The sequence below is a fragment of the Labrus bergylta genome, chromosome 4 (genome assembly GCF_963930695.1).
Source record: "Labrus bergylta chromosome 4, fLabBer1.1, whole genome shotgun sequence".
Lineage (NCBI taxonomy): Eukaryota > Metazoa > Chordata > Actinopteri > Labriformes > Labridae > Labrus > Labrus bergylta.
The window spans coordinates 4780479-4800944 of NC_089198.1; the positions used below are offsets into that span (position 1 = coordinate 4780479).

The following is a 20466-nucleotide window of genomic DNA, read 5'->3' on the forward strand; positions in this document are numbered from 1 at the left end:
AATTTGAAACGGGGAATTTTTGTCTGTGTTTTAAGACTTATGCAGACCACAATCAAAGGACTGGATGGGTTTATTTCACATTTTGTGGGTCGGTAGACACTCAGGTTACCCAAGTGGATTTTTCATAATATGTCCCCTTCAAGAGGAAGAAACCTCGAGCAGATCCAGACTCATGATGAACAGCCGTCTGATGACACTGTGTCCAAGCTGGAAAGTGTGATAGAGGGAGATTCAGGAAGAAGGAGAGAGACAAACAGAGCAACAACAACAACAATGAATAAAATAGATTTAAAGCTACAGTGTCAGTAATAATGGTAAAAGTATGTGTAGTATTAGCAGTAACAGCTCAGTGTGATAATAGACTGATCAGTCAAATATCAACAACTGTAATGATGAAACGAGGAGGACTACAATTCTACAATTCACTTCGCAGACGCTTTTATCCAAAACGACGTACATCATAGAGTAAGTACAACACAAGCCATGTTAGTAAGATCAAACGATCAGCTTTGAGTCTGATTGGACACACAGGTGCTGACAGGAAGTGACCAGAGGCAAAGCACAACATTGAGGGCAGTTCTTGAGAGCTCTAATCAGTATAGAAACCATCTTATAAGTCGTCGTTATCAAACAAAAACCATCGTCATTACCATCATCATCATCAATAATATGGAGACCATCATCATTAAGTTAGTAGGTATTCATAAAAGAGCTGGGTCTTTAGCTTTTTCTTAAAGGTGCAGAGGGACTCTGCAGATCACATGGAGTTTGGAAGTTCATTCCACCACCAGGGGGCGACATAGGAGAAGAGTCTAGTCAGAGACTTAGGACCCTGTTATGAAGGTTGGCTCAGACGCCTTTCATTGGCAGAGTGTAGTGGGGGGGAGGGAGTGTAGACCTGGATCAGAGAGTTAAAGTAAGGAGGAGACGTTTCTGTGTCTGTTTTGTAAGCGAGCAGCAGAGTTTTAAATTTGATGCGAGCAGTAACTGGGAGCCAGAGGAGGGAGATGAACAGCGGAGTGACATGTGCTCTTTTAGGAAGGTTGAAGACCAGTCGTGCTGCTGCATTTTGTATCATCTGCAGAGGTTTGATCGTGCATGTAGGAAGACCTGCCAGTAGAGAATTGCAATAATCAATGCGTGATATCACAAGACTTGGGAGGACTGATTATGTTCATCATAGAGGATCATTTATTAACCCCTTACTGTCCCCATTATCATATCTACTTCTGACATTAAAGAGTCTAAAATATGTTATGGTATGATTTTCTACTTTATGAACTAAATATATACGATTAAAAATCAAAACTGTTTTTTTATTTTGCTCTGTGAAACCTGTAATTTATTGAATCCTCTTGATCAACCTGAATTCTAGTCTCATGTCTCTCTTTGTTCACAAATAAAACTACAGACTCTGTTACAACATTTTATTAAAATGAAGAAGCAAAAAATCACATTAAAGCACATTTGGATGATGCAGTTTGCTTTACAAGTATTCAGAGAAAATTGAAGGACTTTTCTAACATAGAAGCCAACCTGAAACATCTGACACTGAAAACAAATCCTCTCAGCTGTGATTCAATCTTTCTTGAAAAGACGAGTTTGATTTCATGAAAGTACATTTGATTGTAAAAACATTGTTACAGACTTTAAAACTTTGATACTTAAGATCACAAGGAGATTAAAACCCATTTTGTATTATATATATATTTTTAATTCATGTGTCAAATTAAAACCATTTAATGTCGATCTGCAGAGACCCTTTGTACCTTTAAGAAAAAGCTCTTCATGAACACCTTGATGATGATGATGATGATGATGATGATGATGATGATGATGTTTAGGATGGTTTTGATTCTGATTAAAACTCTCATGAGCAGCTGTTGATGTTGTTAGTGACGACATATTTACTTTACTTTTTTAAAAGGTGTACTGCCTCTCACTTCCTGTCATCACCTGTGTGTCCGATTTGACTTAAAGCTGTTTGTTTGCACTTGCCTGTCAGATAGGAAGCTGTGTGTGCTGCACTCCCATGGAGTAGGGCGCAGAGCAGAAGGGGAGCGCACAAGCAAAAAGCAACGGTGCACATTGCTAGGTTACAGAAACATTAGTCGGGAAAATAGTTACTTTTTGGTGCACAGTGTGTTTGTATCTGTTCACTATTCAGTAGAAAACTCTGATCTTTAACTGAGGAGGAGGAGGAACCATCAAATAATGTGATTCGTCCAGCTCAGGCATCAAAGACACATTTTTTATTCGGTGTTTTCTTTGTTTTGTGCTGCGTTTGGTGCAACTCTGTTACAGATACTCAGGAACCTGTAAAACGTGTATTTTTAAATATTGCCTAAAAAACCCTTCACATTAAATAAACAGAGGCACATTTACATTGAATACTGATTTAAGAAAATCATTTAAGATTATTTTGATAAAAAATGACATGGTAACAGGGTCAAAGAGTAACAGGGGTGAATGGATACATTACTTTAGACTATAAGTCATGACATAAATGTAATAAATAAACACAGGATAACAGGAACATTGGTGATATTATTTTAAAGGTTTCACAATAGGTGTAAAAGAACTCTGTAAAAAGCCTGTTGCTCTTATTTTAGTAACAGGGTTGTAAATCTGTGCTAATGCTCAAACTTTTTCTTACTGGTAGATGCTACCTGTACTAGCAGTTATGCTAGCTGGCAAAGGACAATCTAAGATATATAAAGAAAAAAAAGAAAATTGTCTTATTCTGATCAAATCAGTAACAGGGTTGAGTTGGTTTCAGTGACACACTCAATTTAGACTGAGAATGTGAAAAATAGAAGCGAGCACTTAAATTTGGTCTAGCCATGGTGTTAGCATGTAGCTTAAAGATGTCATTTCTGCTGAATCATGTTGTTTCCTGTTCTTAGTCTTCTTCTGCATTGCTTAAATTGTTTTGGTAACAGGGTTGCACGCATGTTGTGGGACACAACCTTGAGGCATAATTACTATTATTAAAAATATGTTCATGGTTAAACAAACAGTATCAGCAATTACAAGAGAAATATATTAATAAAATCATGTAAAAAAAATAAAGTCAATTTAAAAACATATTTTAACTGTTACATTTGATATTAAAGCTGGCCATTGAGAGGGTGGGACAAGAGAATACAGCCACTTTTAGGGGTGCTTGGGAGATATTTGGTTTTTAAAACCACTTTCACCACAACTCTCTTTACATGTTGTCTCAGGACACATACAATTTACACAATAACTGGTGTGTTTTGGGATTTTTTGCACAAATTATTTTAATTTTCATGGGTGGGACAGAAAACTTTCCTAGAACTATGTGAGGGCTCGCTCCCTACCAGCTGCTAGTCTACTCTTTCCTAGTACTGGAGCTATGTAAAATTACTCCGCTAACACCCTGTCGAGAAGAGAAGACTTATATAACCGCATAGCTCTAGGATTATCTGCCTCACATTCATTTCTAGAATCATTAGATTCAAGTATAATCCTTGATTCAGGACCCTAGATTAGCCCCCGGAGGCTCTCACCCCCGGAGAGGGATTAACTGCAACCCTCCTCACTCGGAGAGTAGAAGTGTGCCGTGGTGTGACTGCTCATGCTTACCTCCCGAGGTTCACGCGGCGTCCTTAAGAGAGGCTCAGGTCTTAGTGGTGTGAATGATTTCAGTCAGAAAATGATTTCAAAAAGCTTCAGAAAATTTATTGAAATAACTTCAAAAGATATTCAAAATGCAAATACAAAACAGTAAAAGTAAAAATATAAAAATGTAAAAAGTAAAATACAAATTTAAAAGCTTAAACTCGAGAGAGTAGACACTTGAGGTTTTAAAAGATCTCGGTCTCAGAGACTAAGTCCCAAAACGGGGATTTAAAAGTCAGAGTGATGTGGAGCCCTTTAGAAGAACTAAAGCTTTTCCACAGCACTTTTACAGCCAAACTGTCTCTTTTCTCCAAGATTCTGTAAAACCTCAACAATGCAGATTAGCAGAAGCGTGATACATCCGCAGGTGACACCAAGTTCATATGTGGTTTTAGCTTGAAGACCGTGAACCAGGCAGATTCGCAGAAGCGTTATACACCCACGAGTTTGTATGTGGTTTTGCTCAAAGCATGGCACACTTGTTCTGACCTCACAGGTGCGTAGGCGCCGTGGCATGATTGACAGGATATGTAAAAGCAAAGAAAGTAGTTATGACTATATGACATATGAGTTAAATGATAAATGGATTAAATGATAATAAAAGAAAAGAACACATCGGGTAAAAACAAATTCATCAATTGCATAACTCTGATCTTTCAACATTACATACTTTCACAATTTTTATATTTTTGATGACATTTTGTGGATGAAAATAAAAATCGTCCTTTTTTTAATTTCCTCTCCGCTCCATCCAACCATCTGCATAGACGGGCTGCAGGGCTTCTTCTCTATACCTTTGAGGATACTACAGCTTTGGTTGGAGGCACTTATGTGAGTCATGTGTTTCAAAAATGTTCTTAGTTTATTTGTTTGTATTGATAAAAATAGATGGTGAACCAAAGTAAAGCGAGCCACACGGCCTCAGCAGGGTCAAACACCATTTAGAAGATTGTAGTGGGCAGAAGATACCGATGACACAGATCTCAAACTTTCAGAACTAAGAGAGCCATTTCAAGCTTCGTGCCCACATCCATCAGGCTCATGAATGGCTGATCCATTTGTTCATTTATTTTTAACACCACTCTTTTAACCTTTCATAACAATTGTCATGCTTTTAATACAGCCACTTGTATGTGTGTGTGTTCTTTTGTTTGTTTGTTTTGTTGTGCTGAGCTGTATGCACACTGATGCTTTTTTTACACAACTGAAGTTTCTAACAGATAAATAAAGATATTTGAAATTGGGTCTTGCAGACTGCAGACAGATACTATTGGTCCAACTGGCAAACGAGACCTTGTGCTGAGCTCAGCTCGGCCGAGTGCAGATATGCTCTTGTGCAGAGCTACACATAGACAATGAATGGTCTTGACAGCAGCGCGTAGCCCCCACCGCGTCCTGTCTGAAAGTCCCTTTAGTCTTTTAGTTTTGTGTTCAAAATATGTCTAAAAGAAAAGGCGAGAGTAATTTGAGAATCAACAGATCAGATTTAAACACTGACATTATAATGTACATCAGGTCGGATACAATGAGCTGTAGTTCAGCCCCAACAACCCCAACAGCCCCAACAACCCCAACAACCCCAACAGCCACCGCAGCCCCAACAGCCGCAAGTCCACGACCAATCTTTGCGAGCACTGAAGGGCTCTTCTCTGCCTCTCTTCTAGCCTTCTCTTCCTGTTCTTCCTTCAGTGCTTTCATTTTCTCTTTTGGTTCTTTTTCCTTCGCTTCTTTTAATTCTTTCTCATATTTCTTCTCTATTTTCCTCTTTAGTTCCTCCCTCTCTTTCCTCATTTCCTCTTCTTTCTCTTTCAGGATTCTCTGTTTCTCCTCTTCAATCGCCCTCTCTGCCTCTTGAAACATCTCAGTGGTGTAATGGTTTCCTGTGTTCTTTTCTGTTATATTTCTGATCTTGTTGAGCAGCTCTCTGGTCTGAGAACTATCAGAGAGGTTGTTATCAAAGACGTGGTACTGGTTGTTACATTTGGCCACAAGCTTCTGCAGGTCTTCGCTTTTCTTCAAGAACTCCTCGATAGTCCCACTGAGCTGGTCACCATGGGTAAAGAGAACCATGCTGTATTTGTTTGCTGACTTTCCAAAGATTTTCTGAATCTTCTCCACCGTCTTCTTTTCTTCTTCTGTGAGTCGGCCCAGTTTGATGATAATCAGAAAGATATGTGGTCCAGGAGAAGCATAAGCCATACACTGGGAGATATTTTTACGTGTTGTCTCTTTGTCTGTATTGGTGTCAAACAGACCTGGAGTGTCGATGACAGAAACCTTCTGTCTATCCACCTCACCATACGCCTTAGCGCAGCCTTCGGTCACAGATTCAGGGGAGAACCTTGATATAAATGTTTTCTGTCCCAGGATGGTGTTTCCTGCTGCACTCTTCCCAGCTCCGGTCTTCCCCACCATCACAGTCTGCATCTCTTCATTGTTGTACATGGTTGTTTCTGATTGGATGGGAAAAAAAGAAAGAACAACTTTGATTATCCAAACCTGATCTTTTTCAATTATCCCGTTATTTTTGTTTTGTTTTTTTGAACAACCAGATTTTAGATTCATGAAAAACTCATCTGATAACTTTAATCCTGTTGGATTAATTTTGAACAAACGGGCCCAGAGGATATTGTCTAGCTAGCTCTAAATGATTATTTTACTATTTCTACTGAAAAATAGTTACCGTAAAATCCAGAGTATAAGACACACTTTTAATACCTATTTTTTCGTCTTAAAAGTTGGCTGCGTCTTATACACCGGTGGGACCAATATACCAGTACAAAATACTGAAACATGCACCGTCATTACAGCGGGTGCAGCAGCCACTATCACTGTAACCTGACGTGTTTAAAAACACATCCCCATTCAGTGTGTATTGAAAGCTGAGTGCACGCTGTGCTGGAAAAGACAGCGACACAGACCAGGCTGGCTGCGCAACTTTTTCCACATCTTTTCCCCCTCACGAGGTCATAATCATGCATTTACAGAAACAGTGGTATAATGTTCCATAAATAAACCTTGTGCAGCGCTCTTTTGATTGAAAGAGTCCTATATTAAAGTTAAAGAGTGAGCAGCGGAGTCGGGCAGCGCGACTTGCAAGCTGGCAGGTCTGTGTCTCACAACTTTCCCTGCAGGCTGACAGCACAACTACCGTACTGTAGCTAGTAGGAGCGCAAACTCCCGAAAGTGAAAAGAGACAGAACTAAAGAATGACACAACTGTTTTTTTTTCTCTCAAAGAGACCTTAAAAACAGGGTGCGTCTTATACACCGGTGAGACTTATATTCCGGATTTTACGGTATTTGGAAAACCACTTAAGTTACACCTACACACTAAATTCTGTTATAATTTAAAAGCCAAACATAATTTGTGCCAGTGTATGAGGTCTTGAAAACCCCAACAGATACAAGGTTTAAGCTACTTACTAATAAAGCAGCTTTCTGTGATTACTGGTGTTATGATCATTGTGATAACAGCTGGGTGGAGTGAGGGCTAGTGTACGGATTCACGGATTCCTTTTATTTAAATACAGATATTTATTAAATATGAATAATATTGGTATTTAACAATTAAATTTGACACTGACTCTGTGCTATTTGGTTATTGTTGACTGAGGGAACCCATCCAGGGTGGTGTCCCGTTGTTATTAATTCAGATTAATAGTTTTGGTAAGTAATATTAATACAAATTATTCATATTAATTTAATAGCGAAGTTGACTACATTAAAACCCAAACATAGTTTGTGCCCACGTATGAGGTCTTCAAAACGCCAACAGATACAAGGTGTATGTTACCTTATAAATTAGATGTACTGACTTACCTTTACTGACAGCCATATTTGGGTGTTGGAGAGAGTAGCTGGTGTGTTTCTAAGCTGAAGAAGAAAAGGTTTTAGTCTGTCAGTGGAAACACTTCCTTATAACTGCACGGAGCCTCACCCTGTTCACCTCTCCCAGCAGCATTTACAAGAAGTGACTACGTTTCCCCGAAATGAACAAAGAGGAGGTGAAACCAAACTGCCTTAGCCCTCCCCTTATTGGACATGACAACATGATCTTATGTGAAGATAGACACCAAAGTTTAATAAACAGATAGTAAAATATCATATGATATTATGTCCATGAATAGTTATGACAAGCCTTACTAATCACTCTAGGGCCTAGAGCAGGGGTGTCAAACGTACGGCCCGCGGGCCGGATCGGGCCCGTGAACGGGTTTAATCCGGCCCGCGAGATGATTTTGTGAAGTACAGTATTGTAAAAAAAAAAAAAAAAAAGTATTTTTTAAATAAAAATCCTTCCTAGCATTACATGGATTGCATTGGCTGGCACTGATTAATTTGTCGTACATTGAACTACTGGACAATTGTGTGTAACTGGAAGTCGTTTTGGAATGTAACGTAAAATGAGCTGCTATTTTTCAATGAAAGAAACTGCTGTTCTAAATGTGTCCACTAGATGTCGCAATAGCAATTATGTTAAGCAAGCAAACTTTATACCGGGGCTGAGCAGGGAGCAAGTATAAACAGGTAGTACGGCTTGCCCGGAGCTACCTTGTCGTTCTGCCTTATACTTTCAACATTATGCGCTTTGGCACTCTCATTGCCCCAAAATGTCAAAAAGACGAAAAGTGGACACAGAGTGCAGAGTTTTCCAAGAAAAATGGTCATCGTCCTTTTTATTCACGGAAGTAAATGGGAAACCTGTGTGTTTGGTGTGCTCACAGCATGTTTCAGTGCTGAAAGAATACAACCTTCGGCGCCACTATGAGACCCTTCATGCTGACAAATACCACCACTTGCAAGGACAACAGAGAATAAATAAAGTTAATGAACTGTTGGCCTGTCTGAAGAAACAGCAGTCTGTGTTTAGTCACAGCAGAGAAATCAATGATGCTGCAGTGAAAGCCAGCTACCTTATTGCTTATGAAATTGCAACGACTTCAAAACCATTTTGTGATGGTGAATTTGTGAAGACATGCATGCTGAAGGCTGCAGAGCTCGTGTGCCCTGAAAAGCGTCAGGCTTTTGCAAATATCAGCCTGACAAGAAACACAATTGCAGACAGGATTTCTGATCTTTCGGCAGATTTGGACAGCCAATTGAAGCACAAAGTAAAATCATTTATTGCGTTTTCAGTTGCAATTGATGAAAGCACGGACATTACAGATGTTGCGCAACTGGCCATATTCATTCGCGGAGTTGATGACACTTTGACCATCACAGAGGAGTTTGTGGAGTTGGTGCCAATGATGGATACCACAACAGCGGCTGATATTTTCACCGCCCTCATCGGAGCATTGGACAGGGTCGGAGTGGACTGGTCCCGCGCTGTCAGCCTGGCTACAGATGGTGCGCCGTCAATGATTGGGAAAAAAGCGGGTGTTGTGACAACATTCAAAGAGAAAGTGCAGACTGCAAATGGAGGACGTGATTTTTGGACTTTTCACTGTATTTTGCATCAGGAGGCATTGTGTTGCAAGTCATTAAAGATGGATAACGTCATGAAGGTGGTCGTCCAAACTGTTAATTTCATCCGATCGAGAGGCCTGAATCACCGTCAGTTTGACAGCCTTCTCAGAGAGAACGACCACAACCATGGCCTGCCATACCACACCGAGGTAAGATGGTTAAGCCGAGGTGCTGTGCTGAGGCGTTTCTTTGATTTACGAGGGGAAATTGAAGAGTTCATGGAAAAAAAGGGAAAACCAGTGGTAGAATTTCAGTCCACAGAATGGATGCAGGACCTTGCCTTTATGGTGGATATCACACAGCACGCGAATAACTTAAACAAAATGATGCAAGGGCGCAACAGAGTTGTCACACAGTATTATGACAGTCTATGTGCGTTCAAGTTGAAGCTGTCATTGTGGGAGATACAACTCGCGGGTGGTGATGCTTCTCACTTTCCTTGTCTGAAAGATGTATGCGCGACCCAACATGCTGCACACATGAAGCGGTTCAAAGACAAAATAACAGGACTATTGCGGGAGTTTGAACAACGCTTTCAGATTTTTGGTGAACTGGAAAAAGACTTCAAAGTTTTTTGCTCACCATTCACCGCGAATGCCGCAGATCTGCCCGTCAACATTCAACTTGAAATAATAGACTTGCAGTGTGATTCAGATTTGAAGGGCAAATTTGCCGCAGCTGGCTTGGACACATTTTATCAGAATCTCTTGCCAGGTTACCCCAACTTGACAGCCCTTGCTGCAAAGGTGTTGTGCATGTTTGGAACCACATATCTTTGTGAGCAAGTGTTCTCTGTAATGAGCATCAATAAAACAAAGCTGCGCTCAAAGCTCACGCACAAGCACTTGATTGAAATTCTGAAATTGGCTGCCACTCAGGATGTGACGCCTGATATTGATGCACTTGTGAAAGCTAAAAGATGCCAGGTTTCAGGAGTAAAATAAACAGTGGGTAACCCCACTTAAAAATGCTGCATGAGACACTGCACCCTGATATAGATGTGAACATGAACGTCTTCTGTGGAGATTTAATGAAAGTGAATCGTGTGGGATTTACTATAATAATGTCAGTCACTTCAGTTCATAAATTTGGTTGATGCACAGCTTTTATTTTTCTATCAATAAATAGTGTAGCCTACAAGGCAAGGAGTAACTCAACCTTATTGAATAGTTTCTACCTCAGTTTGTATGGTTTGGTTAGCCCAGGATTAATATGTGGAAATGACAAAATTAAGTATTTGATACCTAGAAGAGATGTTTGTATTTTGTTCAATCTCAGATAGGCTGAGACTCAAAGTTGTGTGCCTTTGTAGATACACTGAGACGAAGTTTAAGTTCCAATCGCTGAGGTATTGTTCTTGAAATTGCACACTTTGCACAATTTTCGACTTATTTGAAGTGTTTTTGCAATAGGATTATTTGTGATGTATACATTTTCTGAATGTGCTTGTACTATTTTGGACCAAATTAAAACAAAGAAAACAATCTGAAATTGTCGTTATTTTTAATTATGCCATATTTTTACCGGTCTGGCCCACTTGGGAATAGATTATCCTCCATGTGGCCCCTGAGCTAAAATGAGTTTGACACCCCTGATTTAGAGCTAGCTAGACAATATCCTCTGGGCCCGTTTGGTCAAAGTTAATCCAACAGGATTAAAGTTATCAGATGAGTTTTTCTTGAATCTAAAATCTGGTTGTTCAAAAAAACAAAACAAAAATAACGGGATAATTGTATAAGATCAGGTTTGGATAATCAAAGTTGTTCTTTATTTTTTTCCCCATCCAATCAGAACCAACCATGTACAACAATGAAGAGATCCGGATCGTGATGGTGGGGAAGACCGGAGCTGGGAAGAGTGCAGCAGGAAACACCATCCTGGGACACGAGTGCTTTGAATCTGTTTTCTCCCCTGAATCTGTGACCGCAGACTGTGCTAAGTCGTATGGTGAGCTGGATAGACAGAAGGTTTCTGTCATCGACACTCCAGGTCTGTTTGACACCAAGACAGACAAAGAGACGACACGTAGAAATATCTCCCAGTGTATGGCTTATGCTTCTCCTGGACCACATATCTTTCTAACAATTATTAAAAAATGATATAAAAATAAATAATAAACTTAAATTGAATAAACCTAGTTATGTCAGCATATCAGAGATAAAATTAGTACCGATCGGCTGACAGATTTATTGGTCGGGCTCGACTATAAAGCTCTCAATGACGACAGCCAGTATGCTACTAATGAACATGCTAATAAGCAACTGGCTAATGGTGATTATTGTGACCTTAATCTAAAGTGTTACCGATGCTACAAACCCCGAGTGGCTTTCTTTGCATTTTAATTTGGAACATTTCCTTTTTTATGAGTTTAAATTGTGCCTCTGGACATACATCTCTTTAGGCCCTGAAACATTTAGAAGATCCTGGATGTTGCTGCTCCTATCTTCATGTGTCGTAACATATAATTTTGTTTTCTAGGATATCATACAGCCTCATACAGTTTGGTTACCAAGCTTTTTCTGTCATAAATTTATGGACCCTCCCACTAAGGGTCCGTTCCAGACTTTGAAAATCACTATCATACGGCATAATTTATTGTATCAAACGCAGTAAAATAATAGATCATTTAGAGCTAGCTAGACAATATCCTCTGGGCCCGTTTGGTCAAAGTTAATCCAACAGGATTAAAGTTATCAGATGAGTTTTTCTTGAATCTAAAATCTGGTTGTTCAAAAAAACAAAACAAAAATAACGGGATAATTGTATAAGATCAGGTTTGGATAATCAAAGTTGTTCTTTATTTTTTTTCCATCCAATCAGAAACAACCATGTACAACAATGAAGAGATCCGGATTGTGATGGTGGGGAAGACCGGAGCTGGGAAGAGTGCAGCAGGAAACGCCATCCTGGGAAACAACTGCTTTGAATCTGTTTTCTCCCCTGAATCTGTGACCGTAGACTGTGCTAAGTCGTATGGTGAGGTGGATGGACAGAAGGTTTCTGTCATCGACACTCCAGGTCTGTTTGACACCAATACTGATGAAGAGACGACACGTAGAAATATCTCCCAGTGTATGGCTTATGCTTCTCCTGGACCACATATCTTTCTGATTATCATCAAACTGGGCCGACTCACAGAAGAAGAAAAGAAGACGGTGGAGAAGATTCAGAAAATCTTTGGAAAGTCAGCAGACAAATACAGCATGGTTCTCTTTACCCATGGTGACCAGCTCAGTGGGAAACCTATCGAGGAGTTCTTGAGTGAAAGCAAAGACCTGCAGGAGCTTGTGGCCAAATGTAACAACCAGTACCACGTCTTTGATAACAACCTCTCTGATAGTTCTCAGACCAGAGAGCTGCTCAACAAGATCAGAAAAATAACAGAAAAGAACACAGGAAACCATTACACCACTGAGATGTTTCAGGAGGCAGAGAGGGCGATTGAAGAGGAGCAACAGAGAATCCTGAAAGAGAAAGAAGAGGAAATGAGGAAAGAGAAGGAGGAAGTGGAGAGGAAAATAAAAGAAAAACATGAGAAAGAATTAAAAGAAGCGAAGGAAAAAGAACTAAAAGAGAAAATGAAAGCACTGAAGGAAGAACAGGAAGAGAAGGCTAGAAGAGAGGCAGAGAACAGCCCTTCAGTGTTCGCAAAGATTGGTCGTGGACTTGCGGTGGTGGGGGCTGCTGCGGCTGCTGGGGCTGTGACAGCTGTGGGGGCTGGGTTGGGTGGGTTGGTTGCGGGGGCTGTGTTGTTAATTAAAAAATAACTACAGCTCATTGTATCCGACCTGATGTACATTATAATGTCAGTGTTTGAAACTGATCTGTTGATTCTCAAATTACTCTCACCTTTTCTTTTAGACATATTTTGAACACAAAACTAAAAGACTAAAGGGACTTTCAGACAGGACGCGGTGGGGGCTACGCGCTGCTGTCAAGACCATTCATTGTCTATGTGTAGCTCTGCACAAGAGCGTATCTGCACTCGGCCGAGCTGAGCTCAGCACAAGGTCTCGTTTGCCAGTTGGACCAATAGTATCTGTCTGCAGTCTGCAAGACCCAATTTCAAATATCTTTATTTATCTGTTAGGAACTTCAGTTGTGGAAAAAAAGCATCAGTGTGCATACAGCTCAGCACAACAAAACAAACAAACAAAAGAACACACACACATACAAGTGGCTGTATTAAAAGCATGACAATTGTTATGAAAGGTTAAAAGAGTGGTGTTAAAAATAAATGAACAAATGGATCAGCCATTCATGAGCCTGATGGATGTGGGCACGAAGCTTGAAATGGCTCTCTTAGTTCTGAAAGTTTGAGATCTGTGTCATCGGTATCTTCTGCCCACTACAATCTTCTAAATGGTGTTTGACCCTGCTGAGGCCGTGTGGCTCGCTTTACTTTGGTTCACCTTCTATTTTTATAATTTCAAACAAATAAACTAAGAACATTTTAGAAACACATGACTCACATAAGTGCCTCCAACCAAAGCTGTAGTATCCTCAAAGGTATAGAGAAGAAGCCCTGCAGCCCGTCTATGCAGATGGTTGGATGGAGCGGAGAGGAAATTAAAAAAAGGACGATTTTTATTTTCATCCACAAAATGTCATCAAAAATATAAAAGCTGTGAAAGTATGTAATGTTGAAAGATCAGAGTTATGCAATTGATGAATTTGTTTTTACCCGATGTGTTCTTTTCTTTTATTATCATTTAATCCATTTATCATTTAACTCATATGTCATATAGTCAGAACTACTTTCTTTGCTTTTACATATCCTGTCAATCATGCCACGGCGCCTACGCACCTGTGAGGTCAGAACAAGTGTGCCACACTTTGAGCAAAACCACATACAAACTCGTGGGTGTATAACGCTTCTGTGAATCTGCCTGGTTCACGGTCTTCAAGCTAAAACCACATATGAACTTGGTATCACCTGCGGATGTATCACGCGTCTGCTAATCTGCATTGTTGAGGTTTTACAGAATCTTGGAGAAAAGAGACAGTTTGGCTATAAAAGTGCTGTGGAAAAGCTTTAGTTCTTCTAAAGGGCTCCACATCACTCTGACTTTTAAATCCCCGTTTTGGGACTTAGTCTCTGAGACCGAGATCTTTTAAAACCTCAAGTGTCTACTCTCTGGAGTTTAAGCTTTTAAATTTGTATTTTACTTTTTACATTTTTATATTTTTACTTTTACTGTTTTGTATTTGCATTTGGAATATCTTTTGAAGTTATTTCAATAAATTTTCTGAAGCTTTTTGAAATCATTTTCTGACTGAAATCATTCACACCACTAAGACCTGAGCCTCTCTTAAGGACGCCGCGTGAACCTCGGGAGGTAAGCATGAGCAGTCACACCACGGCACACTTCTACTCTCCGAGTGAGGAGGGTTGCAGTTAATCCCTCTCCGGGGGTGAGAGCCTCCGGGGGCTAATCTAGGGTCCTGAATCAAGGATTATACTTGAATCTAATGATTCTAGAAATGAATGTGAGGCAGATAATCCTAGAGCTATGCGGTTATATAAGTCTTCTCTTCTCGACAGGGTGTTAGCGGAGTAATTTTACATAGCTCCAGTACTAGGAAAGAGTAGACTAGCAGCTGGTAGGGAGCGAGCCCTCACATAGTTCTAGGAAAGTTTTCTGCCCCACCCATGAAAATTAAAATAATTTGTGCAAAAAATCCCAAAACACACCAGTTATTGTGTAAATTGTATGTGTCCTGAGACAACATGTAAAGAGAGTTGTGGTGAAAGTGGTTTTAAAAACCAAATATCTCCCAAGCACCCCTAAAAGTGGCTGTATTCTCTTGTCCCACCCTCTCAATGGCCAGCTTTAATATCAAATGTAACAGTTAAAATATGTTTTTAAATTGACTTTATTTTTTTTACATGATTTTATTAATATATTTCTCTTGTAATTGCTGATACTGTTTGTTTAACCATGAACATATTTTTAATAATAGTAATTATGCCTCAAGGTTGTGTCCCACAACATGCGTGCAACCCTGTTACCAAAACAATTTAAGCAATGCAGAAGAAGACTAAGAACAGGAAACAACATGATTCAGCAGAAATGACATCTTTAAGCTACATGCTAACACCATGGCTAGACCAAATTTAAGTGCTCGCTTCTATTTTTCACATTCTCAGTCTAAATTGAGTGTGTCACTGAAACCAACTCAACCCTGTTACTGATTTGATCAGAATAAGACAATTTTCTTTTTATTCTTTATATATCTTAGATTGTCCTTTGCCAGCTAGCATAACTGCTAGTACAGGTAGCATCTACCAGTAAGAAAAAGTTTGAGCATTAGCACAGATTTACAACCCTGTTACTAAAATAAGAGCAACAGGCTTTTTACAGAGTTCTTTTACACCTATTGTGAAACCTTTAAAATAATATCACCAATGTTCCTGTTATCCTGTGTTTATTTATTACATTTATGTCATGACTTATAGTCTAAAGTAATGTATCCATTCACCCCTGTTACTCTTTGACCCTGTTACCATGTCATTTTTTATCAAAATAATCTTAAATGATTTTCTTAAATCAGTATTCAATGTAAATGTGCCTCTGTTTATTTAATGTGAAGGGTTTTTTAGGCAATATTTAAAAATACACATTTTACAGGTTCCTGAGTATCTGTAACAGGGTTGCACCAAACGCAGCACAAAACAAAGAAAACACCGAATAAAAAATGTGTCTTTGATGCCTGAGCTGGACGAATCACATTATTTGATGGTTTATTACTTGTGTTTTTCAAATATTTAACAGAAATTTGGAAAACAAATGTTAATTTTTTCAAAAGTTTTGATGGCTAAATTGTCCTCCAATTCTGGAATGACCAAGTTAACTAATGGGTGGTGAGCTTCTGTTATAGGTAAAGTTATTCACACCTTTATGCATGTCCAGACATGTAACAATAATAAACCCAAGTAATTTCAGTAAGGAGACATAATTCTCTATGAATATTTAAAGTTGCATGTCACATATGATACTTATTTAAACTATCATCTCCGTGCTCTTAAATGACCCTTTTTTAACAGTTGGTAGATAAATAAAATAAACATTGTTTAAATAAAATCCACATCGTTTGCTTTAAAAGAAAGCTTATCAACTCTGGTTGTGAAATAACCCTGGTATTACTAACGTATATTTAACTAAATATAAGTTGTCTAAGGAAAATACTCTTTGAAAAAATTTTTGCCCACAACTTCTGTGTTTCTTTGGCGGCCAAAATCATCGTTTTAGACATCTCACGTGGTCCTCTGCTGAGATTTGGATAGGTACACGTTCCCCCCCTCTCTTGCAGCCTGCAGACAGACCCCTCTCAATAGGAGGGAAGATCAGATCACAACAAACGGGGTCCCAGAGAGAGCTCTCTTATGTAAAGACCTGTCCGACAGTTTTGGCGTACCAGCTGTGTTTAAAACAGCAGCATTAGCTGAAATGTTAACGTGCTTGTGAAGCGGTCGTCATAGAGCTGCATTTCCTGGACGAGACTAAACTCTCCCAAATCCTGTTGTGCCCTGAGGATCTCATGAACACACACCCTCTCCTCCTGTGCTGCTAGCTCCTGTCACGGCTCTGGCTGTGATCCTGTTTCTCTGTGTATCCCTTGTGTCCCCTCCCCCTCTGTCTGTCTGTCTGTGTGTGTGTGTGTGTGTGTGTGTGTGTGTGTGTGTGTGTGTGTGTCTCTGGAGGGCGTGGCTTCAATCAAACACCTGGTGACCACTCACACCTGCAACTCATCTGCTTATCTGCCTCAGACTAAGACCCAGGGTTCAACTCGACTCATTGCCAGATTATTGAGTCTACTGAAGTGGTAGCTATGATCGGCTGCTCTTAACATTTGTTAGAGTTTATTCCAAGTGTTTTTCCAGTGAGTCCTAACAGATTTTCTCTCTTGTTGTCCAGATTTTCACCGGTGTCATCTCCTCCAGTCTGCTCTCCTCTCAGACAACTCAACCAATTACCTGTCTGCCTACGGAACCAGCTAACTCCATAAGACTCCTCCACGCCGTCACTACCAGCCAGCCAGTCAGCCATTCACTGATACCTAGCCCTGCAATAAAACCTCAAACCCTTCAATTTTGCTGCCGTGTCTGCTTTTGGGTCTAAATACAAACCGTAACAGCTCCTCCTCCTCCTCAGTTAAAGATCAGAGTTTTCTACTGAATAGTGAACAGATACAAACACACTGTGCACCAAAAAGTAACTATTTTCCCGACTAATGTTTCTGTAACCTAGCAATGTGCACCGTTGCTTTTTGCTCGTGTGCGCTCCCCTTCTGCTCTGCGCCCTACTCCATGGGAGTGCAGCACACACAGCTTCCTATCTGACAGGCAAGTGCAAACAAACAGCTTTAAGTCAAATCAGACACACAGGTGATGACAGGAAGTGACCAGAGGCAGTGCACCTTTTAAGAAAATAAAGTAAATATGTCGTCATCAACAACATCAACAGCTGCTCATGAGAGTTTGAATCAGAATCAAAACCATCCAAAACATCATCATCATCATCATCATCAAGGTGTTCATGAAGAGCTTTTTCTTAAAGGTACAAAGGGTCTCTGCAGATTGACATTAAATGGTTTTAATTTGACACATGAATTAAAAATATATATATAATACAAAATGGGTTTTAATCTCCTTGTGATCTTAAGTATCAAAGTTTTAAAGTCTGTAACAATGTTTTTACAATCAAATGTACTTTCATGAAATCAAAGTCGTCTTTTCAAGAAAGATTGAATCACAGCTGAGAGGATTTGTTTTCAGTGTCAGATGTTTCAGGTTGGCTTCTATGTTAGAAAAGTCCTTCAATTTTCTCTGAATACTTGTAAAGCAAACTGCATCATCCAAATGTGCTTTAATGTGATTTTTTGCTTCTTCATTTTAATAAAATGTTGTAACAGAGTCTGTAGTTTTATTTGTGAACAAAGAGAGACATGAGACTAGAATTCAGGTTGATCAAGAGGATTCATTGAAGTCAAGAAGTCAAAGTCAACTTTATTGTCAATTTCAAAATATGCCAGACATACAGTGGAATTGAAATTGTGTTTGTCTCCGTCCCACGGTGCAATACAACCAAAATAAAGTAAAATAAGATAAAATAAAATAAGGTAAAGTAAGATAAACAATATTTACAGTAATAAATTCTAAATAGTGCAAAACAAAATGGTAAATAAAATAAAATTTAAAGAAAAAGTAAACTTGAAATGTGCAATAAATTACAAGTTTCACAGAGCAAAATAAAAAAACAGTTTTGATTTTTAATCGTATATATTTACTTTATAAAGTTGAAATTCATACCATAACATATTTTAGACTCTTTAATGTCAGAAGTAGATATGATAATGGGGACAGTAAGGGGTTAATAAATGATCCTCTATAATGAATATAATCAGTCCTCCTCGTTTCATCATTACAGTTGTTGATATTTGACTGATCAGTCTATTATCACACTGAGCTGTTACTGCTAATACTACACATACTTTTACCATTATTACTGACACTGTAGCTTTAAATCTATTTTATTCATTGTTGTTGTTGTTGCTCTGTTTGTCTCTCTCCTTCTTCCTGAATCTCCCTCTATCACACTTTCCAGCTTGGACACAGTGTCATCAGACGGCTGTTCATCATGAGTCTGGATCTGCTCGAGGTTTCTTCCTCTTGAAGGGGACATATTATGAAAAATCCACTTGGGTAACCTGAGTGTCTACCGACCCACAAAACGTGAAATAAACCCATCCAGTCCTTTGATTGTGGTCTGCATAAGTCTTAAAACACAGACAAAAATTCCCCGTTTCAAATTTGCTCTCCTTGTGACATCACAAGTTGGATTCAGGTAAAACAATACCCTCCCCTCATATCTCCACCCACACAGAGCGTTCTGAGAGAGCTGGTTTATACAGGGTCACAAACCTGCTCTGGGGCTTGATTCATGTTTTATTTTGACCAAAGCACAGCACAGATGGTGTCGTTAATGTTTAGAGAAATATCTTAGAATACGGTGAATGGAAAAGAAACTCTTGTATTTTCTTCAGGATCAGTGAAAGAATTCCTGGAGCTGCGTGTGAGACAAACCATAAAGGAGATGTGTCAGGAGACGTTGATGCTTTTGATGATCGTGACGACATATATGGATTTAATAAAATGTGCTTTGCCTCTGTGCACTTCCTGTCAGCACCTGTGTGTCCGATCGGACTTAAAGCCGTTCATTATCTCTTACTGACATTGTTTCCTCCTCTTGATGCTCGTTTGTGTTGTTCTTACTCCCTGATGTACGTCATTTCAACAAAAGTGTATTTCTACCAAAAGCATTTAGTTTCTTTTCTTTTCTTTTCTTTTTTAAATACAAAGTGTACTGGTTGTGTACTCACCATTGTGTTATGATGAACCAGGTATAAAAACTCACTTTTGGCACCAGCAGCCGTTTATTCTGATAATAACAGAAGAAAGATGAGCACGCTCACACAGACACTTTGGTGGTTAACAGCTCTAACATTCACACAGGGACAGGATAATGCAGACAGGACAAACATTTAACGTGTATATAAAATGTAGGTCTCTGTCACAGCCACTTCTTTGGTAGTAAGCTTCAGTATTTACTTAAACAGAGAGCAGAAAATCAAGCTAACTGTTGGTGAAGTCAGCTAAACCACGACAACAAATGATGAAGCTGAAACTCAGCTAGAAAAGCATAAAAACATGGAGAGTTGAAATAACTCAACTAAAACAAATCAATATCACCACAAAAGTCTTTGATAATTATTTTAAGAGGATCTCTGAAACATGGCACATTAATAAAACTTACTTTTACTCAGAAAAACTGACTTATTTCATCGTTTTTTAGCGGAGCTCTTAATAAGTCAACTCACCACGGAGAGTGTAACCTGGCAACAGGGCACGGGGCTCATCACGCATGTCTGCAGGGGCCCCAGCAGAGGGCGCTCATGGTACTCACAAGCTAAAAGCTCATGGTCACAAATACATTACTGACAGTATTAACACCAATAAAATAGTCAAATAAGAACAAATTATGGCAAATGAAGGCAAGTGGAATCATTAATGTAGATTATTCACTAAATGATCCCTCTGTTAACTACAGGCCACCGTAACAGGTGTGTTTATTCTGATCAGTTCTACTAACCATTGTGTTATTGCTCTAATATATGCTTCTAATAAATGGTAAAAATGTATTTCTCTGTCAACTTTTAAAAGCCTGTAACTAGTGTAGTAATTGCTTTTCCATTCACTTCTCTCCAGTTGACTCATTCACACTCAACAGATAGAGTCTATAACTGAGAGAGGGCTGTTTGTAAAACAGTGGTAATATTGCAAAATAAC

The 20466-nt window shown here is 39.2% G+C and overlaps 3 protein-coding genes and 1 long non-coding RNA gene across 4 annotated transcripts; 3 read left to right on the plus strand and 1 right to left on the minus strand.

The window, feature by feature from the left end:
* Positions 1-138: 138 nt before the first annotated feature.
* Positions 139-6112, minus strand: LOC136178925 (GTPase IMAP family member 7-like). The gene is made up of 2 exons (XM_065953363.1): positions 5170-6112; positions 139-207 (listed from the first exon to the last, which is right to left on the minus strand). The coding sequence occupies exons 1-2, from the start codon at positions 6088-6090 to the stop codon at positions 139-141; spliced, it is 990 nt and encodes a 329-aa protein (XP_065809435.1). The 5' UTR covers positions 6091-6112.
* Positions 6113-8626: 2514 nt separating this feature from the next.
* On the plus strand, positions 8627-10060 carry LOC136178926 (general transcription factor II-I repeat domain-containing protein 2-like). Its single transcript, XM_065953364.1, has one exon. It carries the CDS (start codon positions 8627-8629, stop codon positions 10058-10060), a length of 1434 nt encoding a protein of 477 aa, XP_065809436.1.
* A 1671-nt stretch (positions 10061-11731) lies between these two features.
* Positions 11732-12988, plus strand: LOC136178927 (GTPase IMAP family member 7-like). Its single transcript, XM_065953365.1, has 2 exons — positions 11732-12842; positions 12978-12988. Exons 1-2 carry the CDS (start codon positions 11945-11947, stop codon positions 12986-12988), a joined length of 909 nt encoding a protein of 302 aa, XP_065809437.1. The 5' UTR covers positions 11732-11944.
* A 2905-nt stretch (positions 12989-15893) lies between these two features.
* On the plus strand, positions 15894-18033 carry LOC136178977 (uncharacterized). The gene is made up of 2 exons (XR_010666296.1): positions 15894-16943; positions 17036-18033. It is a non-coding gene; the product is annotated as an uncharacterized lncRNA (long non-coding RNA).
* Positions 18034-20466: the final 2433 nt, after the last annotated feature.